The sequence below is a fragment of the Callorhinus ursinus genome, unplaced genomic scaffold (assembly GCF_003265705.2).
Source record: "Callorhinus ursinus isolate GAN/ISIS: 27379988/994484 unplaced genomic scaffold, GSC_fseal_2.0 scaffold8, whole genome shotgun sequence".
NCBI lineage: Eukaryota > Metazoa > Chordata > Mammalia > Carnivora > Otariidae > Callorhinus > Callorhinus ursinus.
This window is the reverse complement of record NW_027397070.1, coordinates 376067-398677: the sequence shown is the minus strand read 5'-3', so window position 1 is coordinate 398677 and position 22611 is coordinate 376067. Positions and strand designations below refer to the sequence as shown.

The following is a 22611-nucleotide window of genomic DNA, read 5'->3' as shown; positions in this document are numbered from 1 at the left end:
GAAATACTATTGGGCGCCTGGGTGGCTCAGTCTGTGAAGAGGCTGCCTTGGGCTCAGGTCAGGGTCCTGGGATCAAGCCCCGCATCGGGCTCCTTGGGCTCCTTGCTCAGTGTGGAGCCTGCTTCTCTCTCTCTCCCTCCACCTGCCGCTCCCCCTCCTTGTGCTCTCTCTCTCTGTCAAATAAAATCTTAAAAAAAAAAACCTATCTATATACTGTTACTTCTTCGTTTGTCAATTTTCGGTATTAACTGTTGTTTTGGTAGTTTAAGATTTAAGTTTAATTTTTGTATTACCATCAAATTTAGTTTAACTTCTCTACCTCCTAGTACTTTTTTTTTTTTTTTAAAGATTTTATTTATTTATTTGAGAGACAGAGAGAATGAGAGGGAAAGCACATGAGATGGGGGGAGGGTCAGAGGGAGAAGCAGACTCCCTGGTGAGCAGGGAGCCCGATGCGGGACTCGATCCCGGGACTCCAGGATCATGACCTGAGCCGAAGGCAGTCGCTTAACCAACTGAGCCACCCAGGCGCCCCCCTCCTAGTACTTTTTAAATCTCTTCCTCACAAATGGTTATAAAAAGCTTCCAACATACAGAAAAGTGAAAGAATTTTATAGTGAACACCTGTGTACCCACCACCTAGATTAACAATTAATATTTTATTATACTTTATCACATATCTACACCTCTTGATAAGTTTTTTTCACAATTTTTATTAAAATCAGTAGTCAGTTTACATTTTTTTGCTCATTTAGATGAAGTCATAGAGTACAATTTCCTTTTCTCTACAGTTTTTCATTTTTCCTGATAATGATCCTAAATTTTACTCCTTTTTAAAATATCGCTAGCCCCATTTTTTTCCTGCAGTTGTCATAATCTTATCAGTCTTTTATTTTAACATTCTCACACTCGTCAGGTATTTTATTAACTCTGTGTTTGTTTTTTTAGCCACCCGCACCTCTCCCGTCCCGCAGCCTTATGTTATATTGTTCTGTCTGTGCAGGTTGTATTCCGGGCCCGTTGAACTTGGGACTTTCCAATGTTGGGTCCCCTATGTCCTACAACCCTTGTCTTGATTTGTTTTTTCTTTGTTAGAGCATTTCCTCTAAGAGGTTTTTAAGAAAGGATATAGATAGAGAATATGTGTTTCCTGAGCTGTTGTGTGTCTTAAAAAGTTTTACTCTATCTTCACTTTTGGTTAGTAATACAGCTCAGTGGGAATAAAATTCAAAGTTGAAAATCTCTCAGAATTCAGCTCAGAATTTTGAAGCTATTTGTCAGCCTTCAGACTTTTTCAGTATTACTTTTCAGAGGCAGATGGGTCTTTTTCCTGATCCAATATATATAGCCTGTTCTCTCTGAAACATTTAGAATCATCTCTATGCTTTGGGTTTTGAAATTTCACTGCCTTGGTAGGAGTCTTTTTTTTTTTTTTTCTTTCCCCTCCTTGCATTGAGTTGGGAAGTAGGGGGCCCGTTTAGTCTCGGGACTCAGTGCCCTTCTGTGGTAGAATTGTTCATTATTGGTACTTTCTTCCCTCTGTTTCCTCAGTGATCTCTTGTTTTCCCCTGAAATTTCCATTCAGGAGGTTTAGGTCTCAGCTTAAGTTTGTTGGTTATTTTTCGGTTTTATTTCCTAGCTCTGTCTTCTGTTTACAGTATTGCTTCTTAACTTTATTTTCCCGCTTTTTATTGAATTTTTAAAAATTTCCAGCCATTTTTAATTTCTAGGAGTTCTTGTCTATTCTTTTGTTGTTTCATGGATGTGCTGTATTTATTTATCTTATAGGAGGTGTTTTAATTTAATTTTTATCTTCTCTCCTCTGTATGTTTCCTCTGAGTTTCCTTGCTTTCTCTCTTACGTGTTGGAGACTTCACAGAAACCAAAATAAGGCTTGGCTATACCCATCTGTATTAAGAGTAAGGCCATAACGAACTGGTTGGCAGCTCTGCATGAATGGGGCCTCTCAACTAGTTAGGGGTAACTGTAGAGTGAATAGGCTTGCTTATTCCATGGAGGACTCCCAAATGTCAGTATCTGAAGGTTCTTTCTGAATTCAGTGAGGATGTGCAAAGAAAAATCCTCTCAGTTCTTTTCTTCGGGACATTTGTTCCCAATTATGGTCATTCAAAATACAAACTTTCATTTAATTTTCTAAAAATTAGTACTTGACTTCTACTGGGCCTAATATTTGAGTCTATAGCCTTTTTGAGCCCATTTTTCCAGAGAATAAAGTCTTCTTGCATAGGGATTAGGTGTTGTCTCAGGACTTACAAGAACCTGGGGGGTGGGGTAGGGGTTGAGGGGGGTTTCCCCTCTCTTAAACTTACTGACCAGACCTTCTGTTTTTAGTCCTGAACTCATCCAAGTTCGATGTACCCTGTTCCCTTATCCCTGATGCTTGGTGCCTCCTAAGTTCTGAGTTCATTGGGGCTCTTTGAGATATGCATATCTACTGGTACCTTACCAGTGAGAATGTTTGTCAAATATTCTTGGGGTGTAGCTACCACAACTGTGCTTAGTCATTTCCCACTCTTTGTCCTCTTTCCATCTTCCAAAAACTGTTGCTCTCTTTAAACCTAAATATATTCAGAAAGGATACTTTACATCACTATGAATGGAAAGTTGTGTCACTTTCCAGAAATAAAATGTAGCTGTTAAAAAATAAAGACAATGTAAGCACAACAGCATTATTAAATTGTAGCAGGTGTTAAGGACTAGCATTAAACAGATATCTTTTTTTTAATTTTATTTATTTTTATTTTAATTCCAGTATAGTTAACATACAGTATTATATTTGTTTCAGGTGTATAATATAGTGACTCAGTGCTTCTGTATGTTACTCTGTTCTTCAAGATAAGTACACTCTAAATCCTCATCACCTGTTTTCACCCTTCCCCCCACCCACCTCCCCTCTGGTAACCATCAGTTTGTGCTGTATAGTTAAGAGTTTAGGGGCGCTTAGGTGGCTCAGTCAGTTAAGTGGCTGCCTTCTGCTCAAGTCATGATCTCAGGGTCCTGGGATCAAGTTCCACATCAGGTTCCCTGCTCGGTGGGGAGCCTGCTTCTCCCTCTCCCGCTCCCCCTGTTTTTGTGCTTTCTCACTCTCTTTCTCTGTCAAATAAATAAATAAAATCTTAAAAAAAAAAAAGTCTGTATCTGGGTTTGTCTTTTACCCTTTGTTTTGTTTCTTACATTCCACATAGTGAAATCATGTGGTATTTGTCTTTTTCTGATTTATTTCACTTAGCATTATACTCTCTAGCTCTGTCCATGTCGTTGGAAATGGCAAGATTTCATTCTTTTTTTTTTTTACAGCTGAATAATAATCCATTGTGTATATATGTACACCGCATCTTCTTTATCTGTTCATCTATTGATGGATACTTGGGCTGCTTCCATAATTTGGTTATTGTAAATAATGCTGCAGTAAACATAGGGGTGCACATATCCTTTCAAATTAGTGTTTTTGTATTTTGGGGAGGGGGTAAATACCCAGTGGCACGATTACTGAATTATAGGGTAGTTCTATTTTTAACTTTTTGAGGAACTCCATACTGTTGGCCACAGTGGCTGCACCAGTTTACATTCCCACCAACAGTGCACAGTGTTCCTTTTTCTCCACATCCACCCATACTTGTTGCTTGTAATTTTGATTTTAGTCATTCTGACAGGTATAAAGTGATATCTCATTGTGGTTTTGGTTTGCATTTCCCTGATGATCAGTGATGTGGAGCACCTTTTCATGTGTCTGTTGGCCATCTGTATGTCTTTAGAGAAATGTCAGTTCATCTCTTCTGCCCAATTTTAATCAGATTATTTGTTTTTTGTGTGTTGAGTTGAATAAGTTCTTTATATATTTTGGATATTAACACTATATCAGATAGGTCATTTGTAAATATCTTCTTAAACAGGTAGAGTCTTGATATGATCAAGTAGATTTAAAGAGAAAAATAGGTAACTTTTTTTGCTAGGTAATTGAATATTTAAAAGCCACATCTGGGATCACCTAAAATCATTTCCTGTATGAGTTGTACACAGACTTTCAGAAAGTGCACATATTCTGTACTAATATTCTGTGCACATACTCTATACTAATAATGCAATTGACAGCCAATCTTTGACACCAGTAACTGTAGTGATGTGGTGCACAGTAAAATTTTTAACAAATAGCCTTTTGGTCTATAATAATGATGACAAATAAATAGTAGTTACTGTGAGTTAAGCACTGTTCAAAGCAGTTTATATACATTAGCTCATTTAATTCTCACAGCAATATTTATGATTGAGGAGAGTGGGACATAGAGAGGTTAGGTCACAACAAGCGGTGGGATTAGGGATTCAAACCCAGGCAGTCTGTTTTCAGTGAGCCCTTACCAATAGGCTTTAGTGTCTCTAAATACAGTAGGCAGACCTTGATACCTATTGCTTGCAGTTGCTGAAGAAATTTCTGTTAAATTTAAGAAGTCACCAATACTAACATCTTACCTGAAAAGTTTGTCAAATGACCCTAAGTCTCTTTATAGATAAAAATCAGAAACCTTCCAGAGGGATTCATTTTTATATTTAGGATCCTAATGAAATTCTCATCTGATTTGTTAACTGAAAGAGATAGAGGTGGTAGGAAAAGTATAATTTTATCTGATACGCTATGGCTGTATGCTAATAAAAAGTATTTTACGTTTAATGTGTATTTTAATTAGGCTTTCAGCACTTTTTAAAAAGTCTGAATTATCATGAGTGTGAGGACTGCTTATAGATTTGTGTGGGAGTTTTAAGTGTGCCAGGCGTTGATCGGGGTTTTGAATATGGTCATGCATATTGCATGTCAATTTTTATCGCGAGGGTTACAGATGATAAATAAATGCAAGGCACAGAAAAAAAGTGGCTGCTCAGTAAACTGTTATTCCCATCTGGAACACCTGTTGCAGCAAGACTTGGGTATCGAGTGGACCAAACAGAATGGAAGGTGGCAGAATTTGGAGACAGAAAGGGTTTGGTGGATGTTGAGAATCTGTGCACACCAGGGGTCACTGCTGCAAGATGGTTCATCTAGAAGGGGGGGCACAGGGATCACAAGTCCAGATCTGACAAGGTCTCAGGTCTGAGTTCTGAAGATCAGCCCAAGCAGAAGAGATCAGGTGGGAGTCTGAGGCCATTTAAGCAGCACAGAGTTGAGCCCCACCTCCCTCTAATAGCCAGGCTGCCACTTGGAATTGGATGTAGGACTGGTCCTGGGACAAGGGCTGTGTTAGCCGTGTAGCATTTTTCTCTTTTTTCCTTTTATCAACCAGCCCACTCTACTCTAATATTTTAAAACAAATTCCAGGGACACCTGGGTGGCTCAGTCGTTAAGCGTCTGCCTTCGGCTCAGGTCATGATCCCGGGGTCCTGGGATCGAGCCCCGCATTGGGCTCCCTGCTCCGCGGGAAGCCTGCTTCTCCCTCTCCCTCTTCCCTTGCTTGTTGTCCCTCTCTCGCTGTGTGTCTCTCTGTCAAATAAATAAAATCTTTAAAAATAAAATAAATTCCGGACATTTTTTTTTTAAAGATTTTATTTATTTGACAGAGCAAGAGAGCACAAGCAGGGGGAGCAGCAGAGGGAGAGGGAGAAGTAGGCTCCCTGCTGAGCAGGGGCTCAACACGGGGCTCCATCCCAGGACCCTGGGATCATGACCTAAGCTAAAGGCAGACGTTTAACCGACTGAGCCACCCAAGCGCCCCTCCAGACACAATTTAATCTGAAAATATTGTATACACACATATATATAAAATAAAATTTATAAAAAATATTTTACATTATTCTGTGTTATGTTACTTCAGGTAACTTATGTAAGTTTTATAAACAAATAACTAAAAATCTCCCATAGTTTCAGAAGACTTTTCAGATGTGATCTGTATAAAGCATTTGTACTCCTCATAAGGTTTGAAAATACGAAACAGCATCCCAGATTTTGCTGTCTAAGATACTTGGTTTTATTGTAACCCTTTTCATTGAATCACATTTTAAGAAAAATTTTCCTAAATTCATTATCTTTAAATACATAAAATTCTCCAGTTACTGCATTTCTCTCCTGAGTTAGACTAGCCCACTGGTTTTTGTGAAGAATCAGTCAAGAACTTTGTATGAAATGGTCAGAGCAGCTGGGTTCCAAGAGAAATTAGGATTCATCCTCTCACCTTTGTGATTGGCAAAGGAAAACTAGGCATTTTATACGAATTGAAATCCTTGGGATGGTTGAGTTTGGTTCCACATCTGCTTGAAAGAGCTGAATATGTGGGCCGTTTTCTCTCTCTCCCTATTTTCAATTTTATTGAGATCCCTTTGGTTGATTTTCCCGTATTATTAGTGATTAAGCTACATGATTACACTCTATATACTTTTAAGAAATGTATTACTGTGTATTTTGAATTTTTATACATGTTGATACCTTTTTCTTTGTTGAAAAATATTGACTGAACCAAGACTTCAAGTTTGAAAAAATACAATGACTTTTTGACTAATTTCAGTGGTGTTTTTTGCAGATAGATATTTTGGGGTGGGGGATATAGATTGATCTGTATCTAGAACCTATAAGCATTAAATATAGGCAGGCGCCTGTTGCAAATTTTGGGAGGTTATCAAGGTAGTGGTAATATTATTGCCACAAAATCCATGTTTATTGAAGAATTGGAGTATATGTAGCAAAAATTGAGAGGAGAGAATGTCTGATGCCAAGACTAGTGTGTTAATGTGCTATGGTATAGGAATAATATAGCACAGTGGTTCTCAGACTTTGATAGCGGGACCCTTTACATTCTTAAATTATTCAGGACCCCAGTGAGCCTTTCTTTATATTGGTTGCATCAAGTATAGAGAGAAAATCATACATACTTGAAGCTGGAAGGGGGGGTTATTTTCATAACCTTTTAAGATAATTATGGATATACTTTGTTACGTTGAAACTCGAGAAGTAAAATCTTGTAAATCTTGTAAAAGTTAGTTGTAATTTAGAATTTGAAACCACAATATTATACTTTTTATACTCAGGTTATTGTACCTTTGATCCTTTACCCATGTATGACTTTGTAACAATCATGCATTGGTTCTCTCAGTTGTGTAGATCTTCTAAACGTTACACATTTCATTATATGATTTCAAAGAATCATGTTTGTTAATATCACCACTAGTTTTATCAGAAAAGTCTTAAGTAGGGAAGCTGTCTAAGTTCACAGTGGCAAGTCAACTATTTCAGAATTCTAATTTTTGCTTGAAAACTCAAATGTTATCATTAACTACATAAGACATCATTTTCCTTGAAGCAACAGGATCACTTCATTCATTTTCAAGAAAATGTATGCTAGATACCCAGGTCTGCTAAATGGCTCCTTCAACTTCTTATTCAAATAATTGTAGTTTTCCTTAAGACAGCCATCATACTTAACTGTACACATAGAAGTGCTTTGTGTGTACGTCCCATTTCTTTACACAGAATATTGAAAAGACATGCTCAAGGATTGGGATTTCTTACTATTAATCATTTTTGCTGCATCAAAGACATTCTTAGAGAAACTGCCCATCCCCCCCCTTCCAGTAGTAAAGTGTGCAGTAGTAAAGAATTACTTTGGTGCCACTGCCTTGATTCATGTTAAAGCTCTAGGTGTTTTAACTACCATTGCTTTTGCATCATCAGTGAGAACTAATGATAAAACTTTACCAACCTGAAGGAAAACGTTTTCTCACTGAAAATCAGTGGGGGAATACATACAGTTTCTATGTGGTAACTCTTTTGTCCTGTGTATTTTGTTGTGGTAGAGAAATTCAACAGAAATCTTAATTGATATTATATTTGGATTCTTACTGGCAACCAGAAGCCTAGACGTGAAGAGTCTTATTATAGATGTTTTTCTTGACTTTATAGGGCAAGTTAGAGATTTGACCATCTAGCCCATAATTACCAGTCTGTTGGTCTTACAGAGTTATTCAAGAGTAGCTAGCTAATGGTTGGAAGACTCACACTTCTCAATTTCAAAACTAGTTACAAAGCAGCAATAATCAAAACAATATGCTATTAGTGTAAGGATAGAAACATAGATAATGGAATAGAATTGAGAATCCAGAAACAAACCTTCATATTTGCATCACCTGATTTTTTTTTTATATTTATGTATGTATTAGACAGAGAGTGCATGCCAGTGAGGGGGGACAGAGAGAGAGAACTTCAAGCATCCTCCCTGCTGAGCACGAGGCCCAATGCCTGGCTTGATTTCATGACCCTGAGATCATGACCGAAACCAAGAGTCAGATGTTTAGCAGACTGAGCCACCCATGCGCCCCAGTGTCATTTGCTTTTTTAAAAATATATAATTTGGTTTTTGACCAGGACAGTTCAATGGGGAAAGAACAGTCTTTTCAAACTGGATATCCCTATGCAAAAAAATGAGCTTAGGCCCCTTCCCCATACCATTCACAAAAATTAACTCAAAATTAATCATTAGGTCTAAATATCAGAGCTAAAACTATAAAACTGCTGTAGAAATACAAGTAAATCTTTATGTCCTTGGATTAGACAAAGCCTTCTTAGATATGAGATGAAAAGCACAAGAAAGTAATTTGGGAGTCCTTCAAAATTAAAAATTTTTGTGTTTCTAAGGGCAGCATCATTATGAAAGTGAAAAGAACCCACTGAATGGAGAAAAATTTGCAAGTCCTATCTGACAAGAGACTTACATCTGGAATATAAAAGCAACTCTTACAACTTAATAAAGCTGTAATTCAGTTACAGAATGGGCAAAGAATCTGAATAGGCACTTAAAGGTAGACAAATGGTCTGTAATCCTGTGAAAAGGTGTTCAGCATCATTAGCTGTCAGGGAAATGCAAATCAAAACTACAGTGAGTTACTACTTCACACGCAGTGGATGACTCTAATAAAGTCAACAAAGGTTGGTCACAATGTGGAGAATTTGGAACCCTGATAGATTGCTGTTGAGAGGATAAAATGGTACAGTCCCTTTGGAAATCAGTCTGGTTAAACCATTAACCTCAAAAAGTTAAACATAGAGTTAAACATACGACCTAGCAATTCTTCACCTAGCTATATACTCAAGTGTGTATACACAGAAACACACATGAGTGTTCATAGCACCATTTTTCATAATAGCCAAAAAATGGCAACAACCCAGATGTCCAGCAGTTGATGAATAGATACTATGTGGTAGATTGTTATTCAGTGACAGAAAGGACTAAGTACACTGACATATGTTACAACACGGGTGAACCTTGAAAGCATGTTAAGTGAAAGAAGCCAGATACAAAGGCCATGTATATGAAATGTCCCAAATAGACGAATCTGTGGAAACAGGTTAGATTAATGATTGCATACAGCTGGGAGGAGATGTGTAGTGATTGCTCATGGATTTCTTTTTGGGGAGATGAAAATGTTCTAAAATTAGACTGTGATGGTTGCATAACTCTGAATACACTAAAACCATTGAACTGCACACTTTAAATGGTTGAATTGTGTTGTCTGTGAATTCTATCTCAATAAAGCTCTTTAACAAACAGAGTAACTAATGACTATGAGGCTGCCAAGCAAACATGTACCTTAAAGTTGACATTTCTTTTTTTTTTTTTTTTTAAGATTTTATTTATTTATTTGACAGAGACAGAGAGAGGGAACACTAGCAGGGGGAGTGGGAGAGGGAGAGGGAGAAGCAGGCTTCCAGCCGAGCAGGGAGCCCGATGGAGGGCTCGATCCCAGGACCCTGGGATCATGACCTCAGCTGAAGGCAGGTGCTTAACTGACCAAGCCACCCAGGTGCCCCAAAGTTGGCATTTCTATTAGGAAAAAAATTATATATACCCTGAGTAAATACTGAAGTAGCCCAGTTTTACGAGGATAAAAAGACAATGACCAAATTACCCACTCTTTACTTTTCAGAAAGGAGAAGATGAATATGCCAACGTTGATGCCATTGTTGTATCAGTGGGTGTTGATGAAGAAATTGTTTATGCCAAATCAACTGCCTTACAGGTGAGCGCTTTATGGCAGTCTTAGCCCTGAATCGACTTGCGCTGTTCACATGATAGTGACTAGCCACATTAAAAATTTAATTCCTCAATCCCAAGTCTCAAGTACTCAGGTACTGGCTACCATGTTAGAGCGGGTAGAGAATATTTCCATCATCACTAAAAGGTGAGTGGACCCCCCCCAAAAAAAAGAATTAAAAAAGTAAACACATTCTTCTATAGAAAGAAACAACTATACTTCACCTAAAAAAAGAAACATAAAAGTTTACTGGAGAGTGCTTAGGACATAAGGAAAGAGAAGTCTGTAAATTGGGATATAACCAAAATCTAACTGAATTAAGCAAAACCGTTCTTCCTCTTTTATTTTTTTAAAGATTTTATTTATTTGAGAGAAGGGGGAGCATGAGTGAGGGGAGGGGCAGCGAAGGGGAGAAGCAGACTCCCTGCTGAGTGTGGAGCTGGACCGGACACGTGGCTTGATCTGAGGACCCCAGATCATGATCTAAGCCGAAGTCAGACGACTAACCGACTGAGCCACCTAGCGGCCCAGTTCTTTTTCTTTTAGTTAGTCTTTGGGGACGCAGGGTTTTTAAGGTCTCCACTCTGCCATACACAGAGTCCAGCCCGTGGTGCAAAATTTGCTAGCGCTCTAGCCGTTATATCTGCAATCCAAGCAGAAAGAATGGAGAAAGGGAAAAAAAATGGAGACCTCCTTCCCTTTATAAGGAGACTTGCTTGAAGTCTCACAGAATACTGCTACTTACAACTTCTTGGCCGAAACTTAATGGCCATACTTAGCTGCAAGAAAGGATGGGAAATAGTCTTCATGCGGAGTAGTGTGCCCAGCTAACAATCCCGTCTTTCTGAGGAAGAAGAAATGAATAATTGGTAGGCAACTGGCAGTCATTGGGGGAGCTAGAACGTGCAGTTCCCTGATGTGCTACTTTGTCCCTGGTTTTATGCATTTCTGTCCTATTAAACAACAGTATATCCTGTAAACACAAATTATCCAAAAGAAGTGGTGGTCTTTATTATGGACTATTTCAAACATCAAAGTAGATAATATATTGAACTCCCACGTACCCATTATCCAATAAATCGCCAGCTCTTGGCCAGCTTCATTTCATTTGTATCTACATCTGTATTATTTTGAAGCTAATTCCGGGTACCTTATTTTATAAATATTTCTGAATAAGTGCATCAATTTTTTTATCTGTAAATGCTGTTGTCACATACTGTCTTTTCCTATAGACATGGCTCTTTGGTTATGAACTGACTGATACTATCATGGTCTTCTGTGATGACAAAATCATCTTTATGGCCAGCAAGAAGAAAGTGGAGTTTTTAAAACAGATTGCCAACACTAAGGGCAATGAGAATGCTAATGGAGCCCCTGCTATCACTCTACTGATACGGGAAAAGGTCAGAACTAATAAAGAACGTGTCATAAATATGAGAGAATGTTTAAAGTGATGAATAGAAATGCTTTCTAAGAATTTAAAAGAATACAGAGGAAGATTTTAGCTGACTGTGGTTGCAGTTACAAAGTTCTGTCACATCTTTGTTGTGTTTGTTAAGAAGAAAAAGTTCAATAACCCTGTCCGTTCTGCAGCAGAATCACTTATCTGTCCATTCTCGAGGATACTGTCAGCTGGTTTTTTTCATCTTAGTACCTTCATTAGAATAAATAACTTTTTTTTTTTTAAAGATTTTATTTATTTATTTCAGAGAGAGAGAGAATGAGAGATAGAAAGCACGAGAGGGAAGAGGGTCAGAGGGAGAAGCAGACTCCCTGCTGAGCAGAGAGCCCGATGTGGGACTTGATCCCGGGACTCCAGGATCATGACCTGAGCCGAAGGCAGTCGCTTAACCAACTGAGCCACCCAGGCACCCTAAATAACTTTTTTTTTAAGTCATCTCTACCTCCACTGTGGGGCTCAAACTCACCACCCTGAGATTAAGAGCCACATGCTCTACTGACTCAGCCAGCTGGGTGCCCCTAGAATAAATAACTTTAAATGTCCTTAAGGAAACAGATATACTTCCTTTTCAGTTTTTATCACATGATTTTTTTTTAAGATTTTTTTGAGAGCGAGCATGTGAGCATGCTCACAGGCACCTGTGGGTACGTGTGCTGTGGTAGGGGAGGGGCAGAGGGAGCGGGAGAGAGTCTTAAGCAGACTCTGAGCTGAGTGCAGAGCCTGACACTGGGCTCGATCTCATGACCCAGAGAGCAGACCTGAGCCGAAACCAGGAGATGGATGCTTAACCTACTGTGCCACCCAGGCGCCCTACATGTAATCTTTTTGTTGTACTTTCTGGCACTTTTTCTCAGAATATTGTTCACCTTGTGTGTTTTAGCTGTTCCTAAAGAAAAAGAATAGTCTTGTCAACCTACGTGGCACTTCAGGATATAAAAATATCCGAAGAAATTTTGTGTTAACTTTTAGTGTGTCATGGTCTGTCGTAAGGAAGTAGATGGGGCATGAGGAGAGAATTTATTCTCTCTGGGGTTCCAAATATTTGTCTCTGCCTGTTACTAGTAGAACATAGATGTCTGATTCTAAAACTGATTAACCCCTTTTTTTCTTTGGGGCACTGATAGAATGAAAGCAATAAGAGCAGCTTTGACAAAATGATTGAAGCCATTAAAGAAAGCAAGAATGGCAAGAAGATTGGAGTGTTCAGCAAAGACAAATTCCCTGGAGAGTTCATGAAGAACTGGAATGACTGCCTCAACAAAGAGGGCTTTGACAAAGTAAGAATACTCCTGGAAACAAACAAATTGGCAGTTGGGAAGACAAAAGTGTGACAGGCTTCCATAACAGATAGTGCAAAGTATTTGTTTTGGGAAAACGGCATTCCTTCACATTTCCATTTTTCATTCTGTTTGGCTTAGCAGTAAGCAGTTTGACTTTTCAGTCAGGGGTGAGGCGTTGGGAAGATAGTTCCGCTATTTCAGAGGGAAACAAAAGTCTCTTATTCCAGAAAATACGTATTTTTTCTCACTGCTCTACTGCCTGTCTTCCTCCTTCAGCCTTTACAAAATCCTTTAGAGAGGATCATTTACATTTACATTTAAATGATTCATTAATGTAATACCTATTAGAATACACACTGTGACCTGATAAAGAGCTATTTTAACTGTTTATTCAATCCAAGAAAAGAGTAGTTCAGTATTTTGTAAACTACTGATGAATCGTTTGCTAAATAACCAGATATATTCACTGATAATAGTCAAATTGGGAGGGATGCATTTCTTTTTTTTTTTTTTAAGATTTTTATTTATTTGACAGAGACACAGCGAGAGAGGGAACACAAGCAGGGGGAGTGGGAGAGGGAGAAGCAGGCTTCCTGCCGAGCGGGGAGCCCGGTGTCGGGCTCGATCCCAGGACCCTGGGATCAAGACCTGAGCTGAGGGCAGACGCTTAACGACTGAGCCACCCAGGCACCCCAAGGGAGCAATGCATTTCTTTAGCAATTCTGTTTACATGTTAGAAACTCTTATCACTTTGACTGCAGATAGATATCAGTGCAGTTGTGGCCTATACCATTGCTGTAAAGGAGGATGGGGAACTCAACCTAATGAAGAAAGCAGCTAGCATCACCTCTGAGGTCTTCAACAAATTCTTCAAGGAAAGAGTCATGGAAATAGTTGACGCAGATGAGGTAAATGGAGAGGGGCAAGTCTTTACTGTTTTAATGAAGCAGAAATAAGTCCCTCCCATGCAGTGCTTTTTGGTGTGTGTTCAGTTTCTTTGAAATTAGGCCTTTAATACATAAATGTATTTTTGATACATAGATTTTTTTATTTGAGAGACCACTCACGTGCGCCTGTGCATGCAGTGGGGGAGGGGCAGAGGTGGGGAGAGAGAGAATCCCAAGCAGTCTCCCTACTGAGCAGGGAGCCTTTTGCAGGGCTCAGTCTCACAACTGGAGATCATGACCTGAGCTGAAACCAAGAGTTGGACACTCAACTGAGCCACCCAGGCGCCCTGCCATCTCTCTTTCAAAGTAACTGTAAACCTGCACTATAGTTTCTTGAGGTTATTCAGTATTTTATTTGAGAATTCCTTCTATAGCTGTAAATTCACATATTGTTCTCAAAATCGGCTTTGCAGGTTTACCTCTTGTTATCTGACATGTAGACCATTTCATAAGACTTTCTTAGCGTCCCAAGTGATATCAGGGTATGTGTTGTCTTCAAACAATAATGTCCAAAAACCCAAAACTCTTTGCCACTGTTTGATGAATATTGTAAATACTGTTTTATTTCTGGGCATGCTTACAGAAAGTTCGACACAGCAAACTGGCTGAGTCTGTGGAAAAGGCCATTGAAGAGAAAAAATACCTAGCTGGGGCAGACCCTTCTACTGTGGAAATGTGTTACCCTCCTATCATTCAAAGTGGTGGCAACTATAATCTCAAGTTCAGTGTGGTGAGGTAAGTACGAGAACTTCAAAATGTAACAATAACCAGAGCGTTTCAACTTTTGGCCTGTTTTTTCTTGGACTCATGCTGGAATTCAGAAAAGTGGGAAGAGACAGAATAACCATTAGTCCGCCTTCTACATTATCTTGGTGTATTATTCTATGCATATTTCTTTTTCTTTTTTTTTTTTAAGATTTTATTTTTAAGTAATCTCTATACCCAGTGTGAGGCTCAAAGTCAAAACCGGGAGATCAAGAGTCACACACTCCCCAGACTGAGCCAGCCAGGCGCCCTAGCTTATTTTTATTTTATTTCACATTGGTACTCATTTCTTACTTGAGCATTTATTTGATTTTGCTTTTCCAGATGATTAAAAATACCAAGAAAAAATGCAAAACATGTTGAGAAAAACCATTAAGGTATTATTAGATATGCCATAATGTAATTCTTCTAATTTTTAAAAGTATTGTAGAGAATGCTGTTTTTCCTGTTCAGGCTGAAGAGACTAGGGCTAATTCATAATGAATACTACAGTTCATAGTGGCTGGTGGATAAGTGACGCTTTCCCCTGCACTGTTGAACTATAATGAATAGAATTTGGTATATTCTTTGTCTATTTAGGACACCACAACTCAGCTTTTCACTGAATTTTTATTCTATAAGTTTTTGTCACTAATTTTACTCCCTTATAACCTGGTTTGTTTATTTAAAAAAAAAAAAAGTTTAGGTCCTTCTGCTTCAGCTTTGGGATAGAGCAGGGAAAGGTAGTGATTACAGATGTTGTATGTCAGTGATACTAAGGACTTTGCTAGTTTGCGTAATGAAATACTTCTTCCTTTGGTCTCTAGTGACAAGAATCACATGCATTTTGGGGCCATCACTTGTGCCATGGGTATTCGCTTCAAATCTTACTGCTCCAACCTTGTTCGCACTTTGATGGTTGACCCTTCTCAGGAAGTTCAAGAAAATTACAACTTTTTGCTCCAACTTCAAGAGGAACTGCTCAAGGAATTAAGACATGGTGAGGTGGCTTAGAAAAGAAGGTTTGGAAATGATGTTAACAAAAATGTTTCTAGTGTTTATGTGCATTTCTATTCCTGAGGCTCTTATATTAAAATAGAATCGGATTTTACTAACCTTGAATCATCCTAGCATTTCATTCTTCAATCTTCTTTTAGGCATGAGTAGTTACTTTGGTTTTACATTGGTGCTTACAAAAAACTGTGACTGGTTAGGCCTCTGTGTCCAGATCTTCATAAAATACCTTGGCCTTAATACTTTTCTTTAGAAGGTTCTGAGAACTAGTATCTCTGGCAACAGAACCTGTATTGCTAATTCTACATCAAGTGGATATAAGGAATCATAGTCTAAGAACAGAACTAATAGCAACTCTGCTAAGCAAGCAATCGTCTACCTCAAAAGGCAGCAAAGTGCTTGACACCACACCTCTTTTGTCTTGAAACTCCATGCTCCCAGTTGGCTAAATGGGACTTTATATGTTCCACCTTTAAGCCACTCTATAAGCCCACCCATGTGCCCTCGCTTCTAGACACCATTCCTCCTTACGATCCCAAGTCAATCTTGAGAAATCCCATTGGAAATCGTAGTCACAGGTAGCTTGGTGAGGATAAGGACCCCTTTGAGGCCACCATATCTAGACTATTCTGGCTTGAAATGTCTATTCATATCCTAGATCGTGAAAAATTAAGCATGGAGTCCTTCTAATAGTAATTCACCCATTCAGTAGTCCTGTTTTTCCCAAAATGTGTAACTTTAATGTCATGCCATTTATCAACTCAAATTATTTCACTGAGACTACCTAGCATCCCATAGTTCTCCTGAGTCAGTGATTCTCAAGCAGTGTAATGACTTAAGTGACTAGGTAAATCGTTTTTAAAAATGCAAATTTCTAATCCCTACCACTTCGGCAGCTGCCTTTTTTTTTTTTTTTTAATTTAAGATTTTTACTGGTGCAGTCAGTTAAGTGTGCAACTCTTGGTTTTAGCTCAGGTTGTGATCTCAGGGTCATAAGCCCGAGTTAGGCTCCATGCTCAGTGCAGAGTCTGCTTGAGATTCTCTCTCCCTCTCCCTCTGCTCTTCCTGCTCGTGTGCATGCATGCACTCTCTCTCAAATAAATTTAAAAAAATTTTTTTTTATTTTTTTAAAGATTTTACTTATTTGACAGAGGCACAGTGAAAGAGGAAACACAAGCAGGGGGAGTGGGAGAGGGAGAAGCAGGCTTCCTGCGGAGCAGGGAGCCCAATGTAGGGCTCAATCCCAGGACCCTGGGATCATGACCTGAGCCAAAGGCAGATGCTTAATGACTGAGCCACCTAGGCGCCCCTAAAAAATTTTTTCTTAATTTATTTATTTTGGAGAGAGACAGCACGCGTATGCACAGGGAGGGGCTGGTGGGGAGGAAGAGGGACAAGCAGACTCCATGCTGAGCACAGAGCCCCACCTGGGGCTTGATCCCATGACCCGAGCCGAAATCAGGAGCCAGACGCTCAGGCAACTGAGCCACTCAGGCACCCCACAGCTGAATTTCTTAGTTCACACTTTGAGAAACTCTGCTTTAGGGGACAGGTGAAAAAATGTTGATAAACCGAACCAAATCAAACTTTTTTTTTCCTGAAAGACACTGTTTCCTCTCTGTCTTGTCATTAGGTGTGAAGATATGTGACGTGTATAATGCTGTCATGGACGTGGTTAAAAAGCAGAAGCCAGAGCTGCTAAACAAAATCACCAAAAATCTAGGGTAAGATGTGATGATGTACATTGTCACTCTGAGACAATTTTCCTGACTGGCCATGGTCAGGCAAAATATTCTTAGATTGATTCACCCATCATTTATTGACTATGAAATATTAAACATATGCCAAGCATATAGTATTATCAGAGAATGTGAGAAAGATTTAATTTCTCCTCCCAGGGATGGGGAAAAATCTACGGAGATTTTTCCAGACCAATGTAGTAGATACCAGTAGGTGTTCTAGCTTAACTTACTAGTGTTAGGGCACATTACTTACTATATTTCCTCTTTTAGAACACCTCAGCTCACGTTTGCAAATGAAATGCTCTGTGATATCCTACTATTTACATTTTTTTTTCAATTTTTATTTAATTTAGCATTTCTCAGGTGTATTTGAGCATTGAACACTTAGAAATACTTAAGAACATCTTACAGAACCAAAGACATTTTGGGAAATAAAGGCTCTGGTCAGTTTCTTTAGATGAAAATTAGTCTGGGATATATAGTTTCTTTCTGGATTTCTCTGATGGACAAGAGGAAATATATCAACCTGTACCAAGTCCTGGCCCAGGCGACTTAATGAATCCTAGTTATCAACATTCCACTAACAATCGCCTTGCTTAATCCGCTTATTACAGTCTTGGTAATGTACCCATTAACAGTCTGCCAAGTTGTTTATAGGAAAACTCTTAATTTGATTTCATGTTAGAATATTAAAATTTAAATATGGGTGAGTAAGCTAAAATAAAGAAGGCTCGATGTAATAAATGTTACATGAAGTACTTAATTAGGAAATTCTTTTCAACATATTATTAGCCCAGATATTGTCCTGAAATCCTGCTCCTTAACTGACTGATGAGCAGAGGCAAATCACTCAACATGTTTGACTGCCTTATCCTGAAAATTGCAATAGAATATATTGTACTTGACCCATGTTAGAGATCTTTTAGCCTATTGCTGAAGTTTCTCTTCATTTCTTTTTTAGGTTCGGAATGGGAATTGAATTCCGTGAAGGCTCTTTAGTAATTAATAGTAAAAATCAGTACAAACTGAAAAAAGGTGAGTTTTACAGCTTTAGGAAAATACTTTTTTGAATAGTTTCCTGTAGCTTTATTCCCCCCTTTTTGGTGTAAAATCTACCCTTCTCCATTCTCTCACAGTTAGACACTGATTCCTGTTTGCTGTTATAGGGATGGTTTTCAGCATCAATTTGGGATTCTCAGATCTGACTAACAAGGAAGGGAAGAAACCAGAAGAGAAAACCTATGCTCTCTTCATCGGTGACACAGTGCTTGTGGATGAGGTGTGTATTGCTTCATCAACTTTTGAGTGTTCGTGAACTGACATTTGAGGTGCATTTTGTACTCTATGGGTTTTTTCCTTGAAAGTGTTTGTCAAATGCTAGCTGAAGGCAGGGATCCGGGACAGTGACCTAATAGAGCTAGGAAAAGAGACTGTCATTCAATTACAGGGAATGATTTAAACCAAGCCATTCATTACTTTGTGGCTTGAACCCTGGTAATGATAGTAACGGGAACTGATTCTTTTATTTTACTTTAAAAACAGCTTTATTGAGGTACAGTTTATATACCATACAATTCACCCACTGAAAGTGTATAATTCAGTGATACTTAGTGATTTTCAGTTATGCAACCATCACCACAATCTAATTTTAGAACATTTTATCACCTCACAAGGAAACCCGGTACCCTAGCCCCCCAAACCTAGGTAATGACTAAACCACTTTCTAAGGATTTGCTTGTTCTGGGCTTTTGTGGCCTTTTTATCAGAACTGATTCTTAAGCTTAATAGCAAATACTTCTGTATTCTTAATATATAAGGACTTTTATGCAGTAATTCATTGAATTCTAACATCCTGCGCAGTAGATACTCTACCCTCGGATAAAAAAACTGGGACACAGAGCGGAAGCAGTCCGTAGCCAGATGTCACCACTAGGAAGTGACTGAGCCAGGTTTCAAATCAAGCTTGTGTTCTTAATCATTATCTCAGTATTGTCTCCCAAATTATAGTTCCTCATGAGGTTGGGAAGATAAAATCTGTACGTATGTATTGTCAAAGATTTTAGTATCCAGAAGTTTCAAAGCCCTGCCCTCCTATATACGAGGCTAGAAAGTGAAAGTGCCTCATTTAAATGCTCTTATAAATATCTGACTTCTTCCTTTTATTCCAGGATGGTCCAGCTACTGTTCTCACTTCTGTGAAGAAGAAAGTGAAGAACGTGGGGATTTTTCTAAAGGTAGGAAGAAGGAAGATAAGTGGTGTAGGAAGTTTGGTACTGTGAAAAGGCAAAAATTGTATTGGCTAAAAAGATTAAAACCCAATTTCTGAGTATGATTTTTTTCCCCCACAGAATGAGGATGAAGAGGAGGAGGAGGAGGAGAAAGATGAGGCTGAGGACCTGTTGGGAAGAGGTTCTCGGGCAGCATTACTTACAGAAAGAACACGAGTGAGTTTACGGTTTCAGTCTACATCGCTCTCTACCTGTCCTATGGTTCGTATCTGGGGTACATTTGTAGGAGCGACACTTCTGCTGACTTGGGTTTGTCTTTCTCCAGAACGAGATGACTGCAGAAGAGAAACGAAGAGCCCATCAAAAGGAACTGGCAGCTCAACTCAATGAGGAAGCAAAGAGGCGACTGACAGAACAGAAAGGAGAACAACAGATTCAGAAGTAAGCGTTTGTGTCAGGCAGCGAGGTTGTCTTAGGTTCACATGTGATTTGTAGAAGTTTCTCAAAAAAATTTTTTATCCCCACTCCAGAGCTCGCAAATCTAACGTGTCCTATAAAAACCCATCTTTGATGCCTAAGGAACCACATATTCGGGAAATGAAGATCTATATCGATAAGAAATACGAAACTGTGATAATGCCGGTGTTCGGTATCGCGACGCCCTTTCACATTGCCACAATCAAGGTATGAGCGCCAAGTCAGGCTCCATCCGGACTGTTCTGGAAACTACGAATTGTGCTCTCCGCAGATTCTTTTTCGAACTGCACCATCCCTCCCACCCTCGGCTCCTTTGGACTCTGCCCTTCTCACTTTATCGGCTCCTCCTCTCCCTACCTCCTGTTGTCACGCCTTCCTCCCCAGTTTTCACTTGGTTAGAAAGTTCAGTGGTCTAGTCTAGAAATATCATTTGCGTTAAGCATTTTTTAATGTGTAGTGGGACATGTGGCTCCAGGTGCTCTGAGAAGTCAGTGGTTCTTTTGGAAGCACACATTTGGTCATATAAAAAAAATAAGGTACAGTTGATTAGAGATAGATCGAGGTTTACAGGCTGGGTTTAGCAGTCATCTTGTAACTCGCAACTTAACTTTGTGTCTCCATAACTACTAATCTTGAATTTGGAAAGAAGCCTGTTAGTTTATTTGTTAATGCTTTTCCTTTCTTTGAGCAGAATATAAGCATGTCGGTGGAAGGAGATTATACTTACTTGCGAATCAACTTTTATTGCCCAGGCAGTGCTCTGGGCAGGAATGAGGGCAACATCTTTCCTAACCCAGAAGCCACTTTTGTCAAGGAAATGTGAGTCCCCAGGAAAAGACTATCCCCAAATCCCTGCTGGTTGGAGCAGTATTCTCAGAAACATTTCATCGTCTGTGCTGTGTCCTCCCTCATCTTATGAATGGCAGAGCCTCCCTTGGTGGCACCTGTTTAGGATCATCCTGCTAGCTTTATACTGTTTTGAGGATGGAACCCAATTTGTAATCCTCATGAAAATATGTTAAACTGATTACACATGTTTTGCAGTAGAATCATAAATAGGAAACGTGTGCCTCAATGGGATAATTGACTATGCCAGATTTGAAAAATCAGTGTGATTTCCCACCCAGTGGATTAGCCATTTATAATATTCTCTATTTAAGAGAGAAGAAAGGGAGATGTTTTTCAGCTTTCCAGACATTGTCCTACCATTCACTGGTACCTTTTTCTCCTAAAAGATATTGAGTCAGTTAAAAATAGAGCAGAGAGTGCAAGTTACCCAGCCTGATACAGAAACTTATATAAGTTCTGGCTTCCCCTTTATAACAGTACATACCGAGCTTCAAACATGAAGGCACCTGGAGAACAGACAGTACCAGCCTTGAACCTCCAGAATGCTTTCCGAATTATAAAGGAAGTACAGAAGCGCTATAAGACCCGGGAAGCAGAAGAGAAGGAGAAGGAGGTGAGCTTGAACACCAACAAAGGACCTTTCTGCAACAGGATACGTGTGGGTTTGGCGGACACAGGAGACATACGTGAGGATTCACATTAATTCTCATTCTGCTTAGGGCATTGTGAAACAAGACTCCCTGGTGATCAATCTCAACCGGAGTAATCCCAAACTGAAAGATCTATACATTCGCCCAAACATTGCCCAAAAGAGGATGCAGGGGTCACTGGAGGCCCATGTCAATGGTATGGATGTTCTCTCATGGGTCTGGGCTTTGTCTCTGGGGCACGTTTGTAGATGATCAAATAGAGTACACCAGGGAAACGCTGGGAGGAATCTACTGACATTGCTGTATGGGCGCAAGGACCGGAAAGCCCTGTATAGTTTTTGGCCTGTCCACATCAGCCAGGAAAGATGCAGTGTCTTCTGGCCTCCACTCATGCTGCCACTTGACGTTTAGCAGGTTCGTTTGTTTGTCCCCAGGCTTCCGCTTCACCTCTGTTCGAGGAGACAAAGTGGATATCCTGTACAATAACATCAAGCATGCTTTGTTTCAGCCATGTGATGGAGAAATGATTATTGTCTTGCACTTTCACCTCAAGGTACACCTGTCTTCTTACTAGCTGTCAGACGTTGGGCAAGACCTTTGCGTCACCCTCTTTCCTTTAAAATAGTGATGAGTGATATCACCTGTCACGTAAGATTATTAAGAGGCTTGAATGAGATAATGTTTATAAAGTCCACCATGTCTGAAATCTAGAAGGTGCTCAGCATGTAAGTTCCTTTGGTGTGATACCTAATGACCACCAAACATAAGGTTTTCTCCAAATTCCTGTTTCTGAAGTAGAAAAATGTTGCTTTAGACACAGTTTATTTCCAGCATAATCTCTAAAGTCCATCCTAATAAATAGGAGTACTTTTTAAAATTCATACGCTCTCACATTCCCAAATGTCATTATTTATGATGACCCCAGGGATGGTTTAACTATCTTTACATAAATGCCATGGTTTCCAGCATAGGTATTATTTCTGTTTTCATGTTGTTTGTTGTCGTTATTTGCTACTTTGAGTTTTCTGACTTCTTTCTTGTGCTTTCTGCTCTGCCCCCAGAATGCCATCATGTTCGGGAAGAAGCGGCACACAGATGTGCAGTTCTACACAGAAGTGGGAGAGATCACCACGGACTTGGGCAAACATCAGCACATGCATGACCGAGATGACCTCTATGCTGAGCAGGT

The 22611-nt window shown here is 39.3% G+C and overlaps 1 protein-coding gene across 1 annotated transcript in view; it reads left to right on the top strand.

Annotated features, from left to right (window-relative positions):
• SUPT16H (SPT16 homolog, facilitates chromatin remodeling subunit) overlaps positions 1 to 22611 on the top strand; it is a 38443-nt gene that overhangs the window by 5349 nt on the left and 10483 nt on the right. Inside the window, exons 2-19 of the mRNA XM_025870381.2 lie at positions 9922 to 10014; positions 11262 to 11432; positions 12616 to 12768; positions 13533 to 13679; positions 14302 to 14453; positions 15290 to 15462; positions 17110 to 17200; positions 18180 to 18253; positions 18385 to 18497; positions 19387 to 19452; positions 19567 to 19662; positions 19772 to 19887; positions 19977 to 20130; positions 20615 to 20742; positions 21250 to 21385; positions 21492 to 21618; positions 21857 to 21975; positions 22484 to 22609. Coding sequence (XP_025726166.1) covers positions 9922 to 10014; positions 11262 to 11432; positions 12616 to 12768; positions 13533 to 13679; positions 14302 to 14453; positions 15290 to 15462; positions 17110 to 17200; positions 18180 to 18253; positions 18385 to 18497; positions 19387 to 19452; positions 19567 to 19662; positions 19772 to 19887; positions 19977 to 20130; positions 20615 to 20742; positions 21250 to 21385; positions 21492 to 21618; positions 21857 to 21975; positions 22484 to 22609 — 2235 coding nt within the window. The remainder of the gene's footprint in view (positions 1 to 9921; positions 10015 to 11261; positions 11433 to 12615; positions 12769 to 13532; positions 13680 to 14301; positions 14454 to 15289; positions 15463 to 17109; positions 17201 to 18179; positions 18254 to 18384; positions 18498 to 19386; positions 19453 to 19566; positions 19663 to 19771; positions 19888 to 19976; positions 20131 to 20614; positions 20743 to 21249; positions 21386 to 21491; positions 21619 to 21856; positions 21976 to 22483; positions 22610 to 22611) is intronic.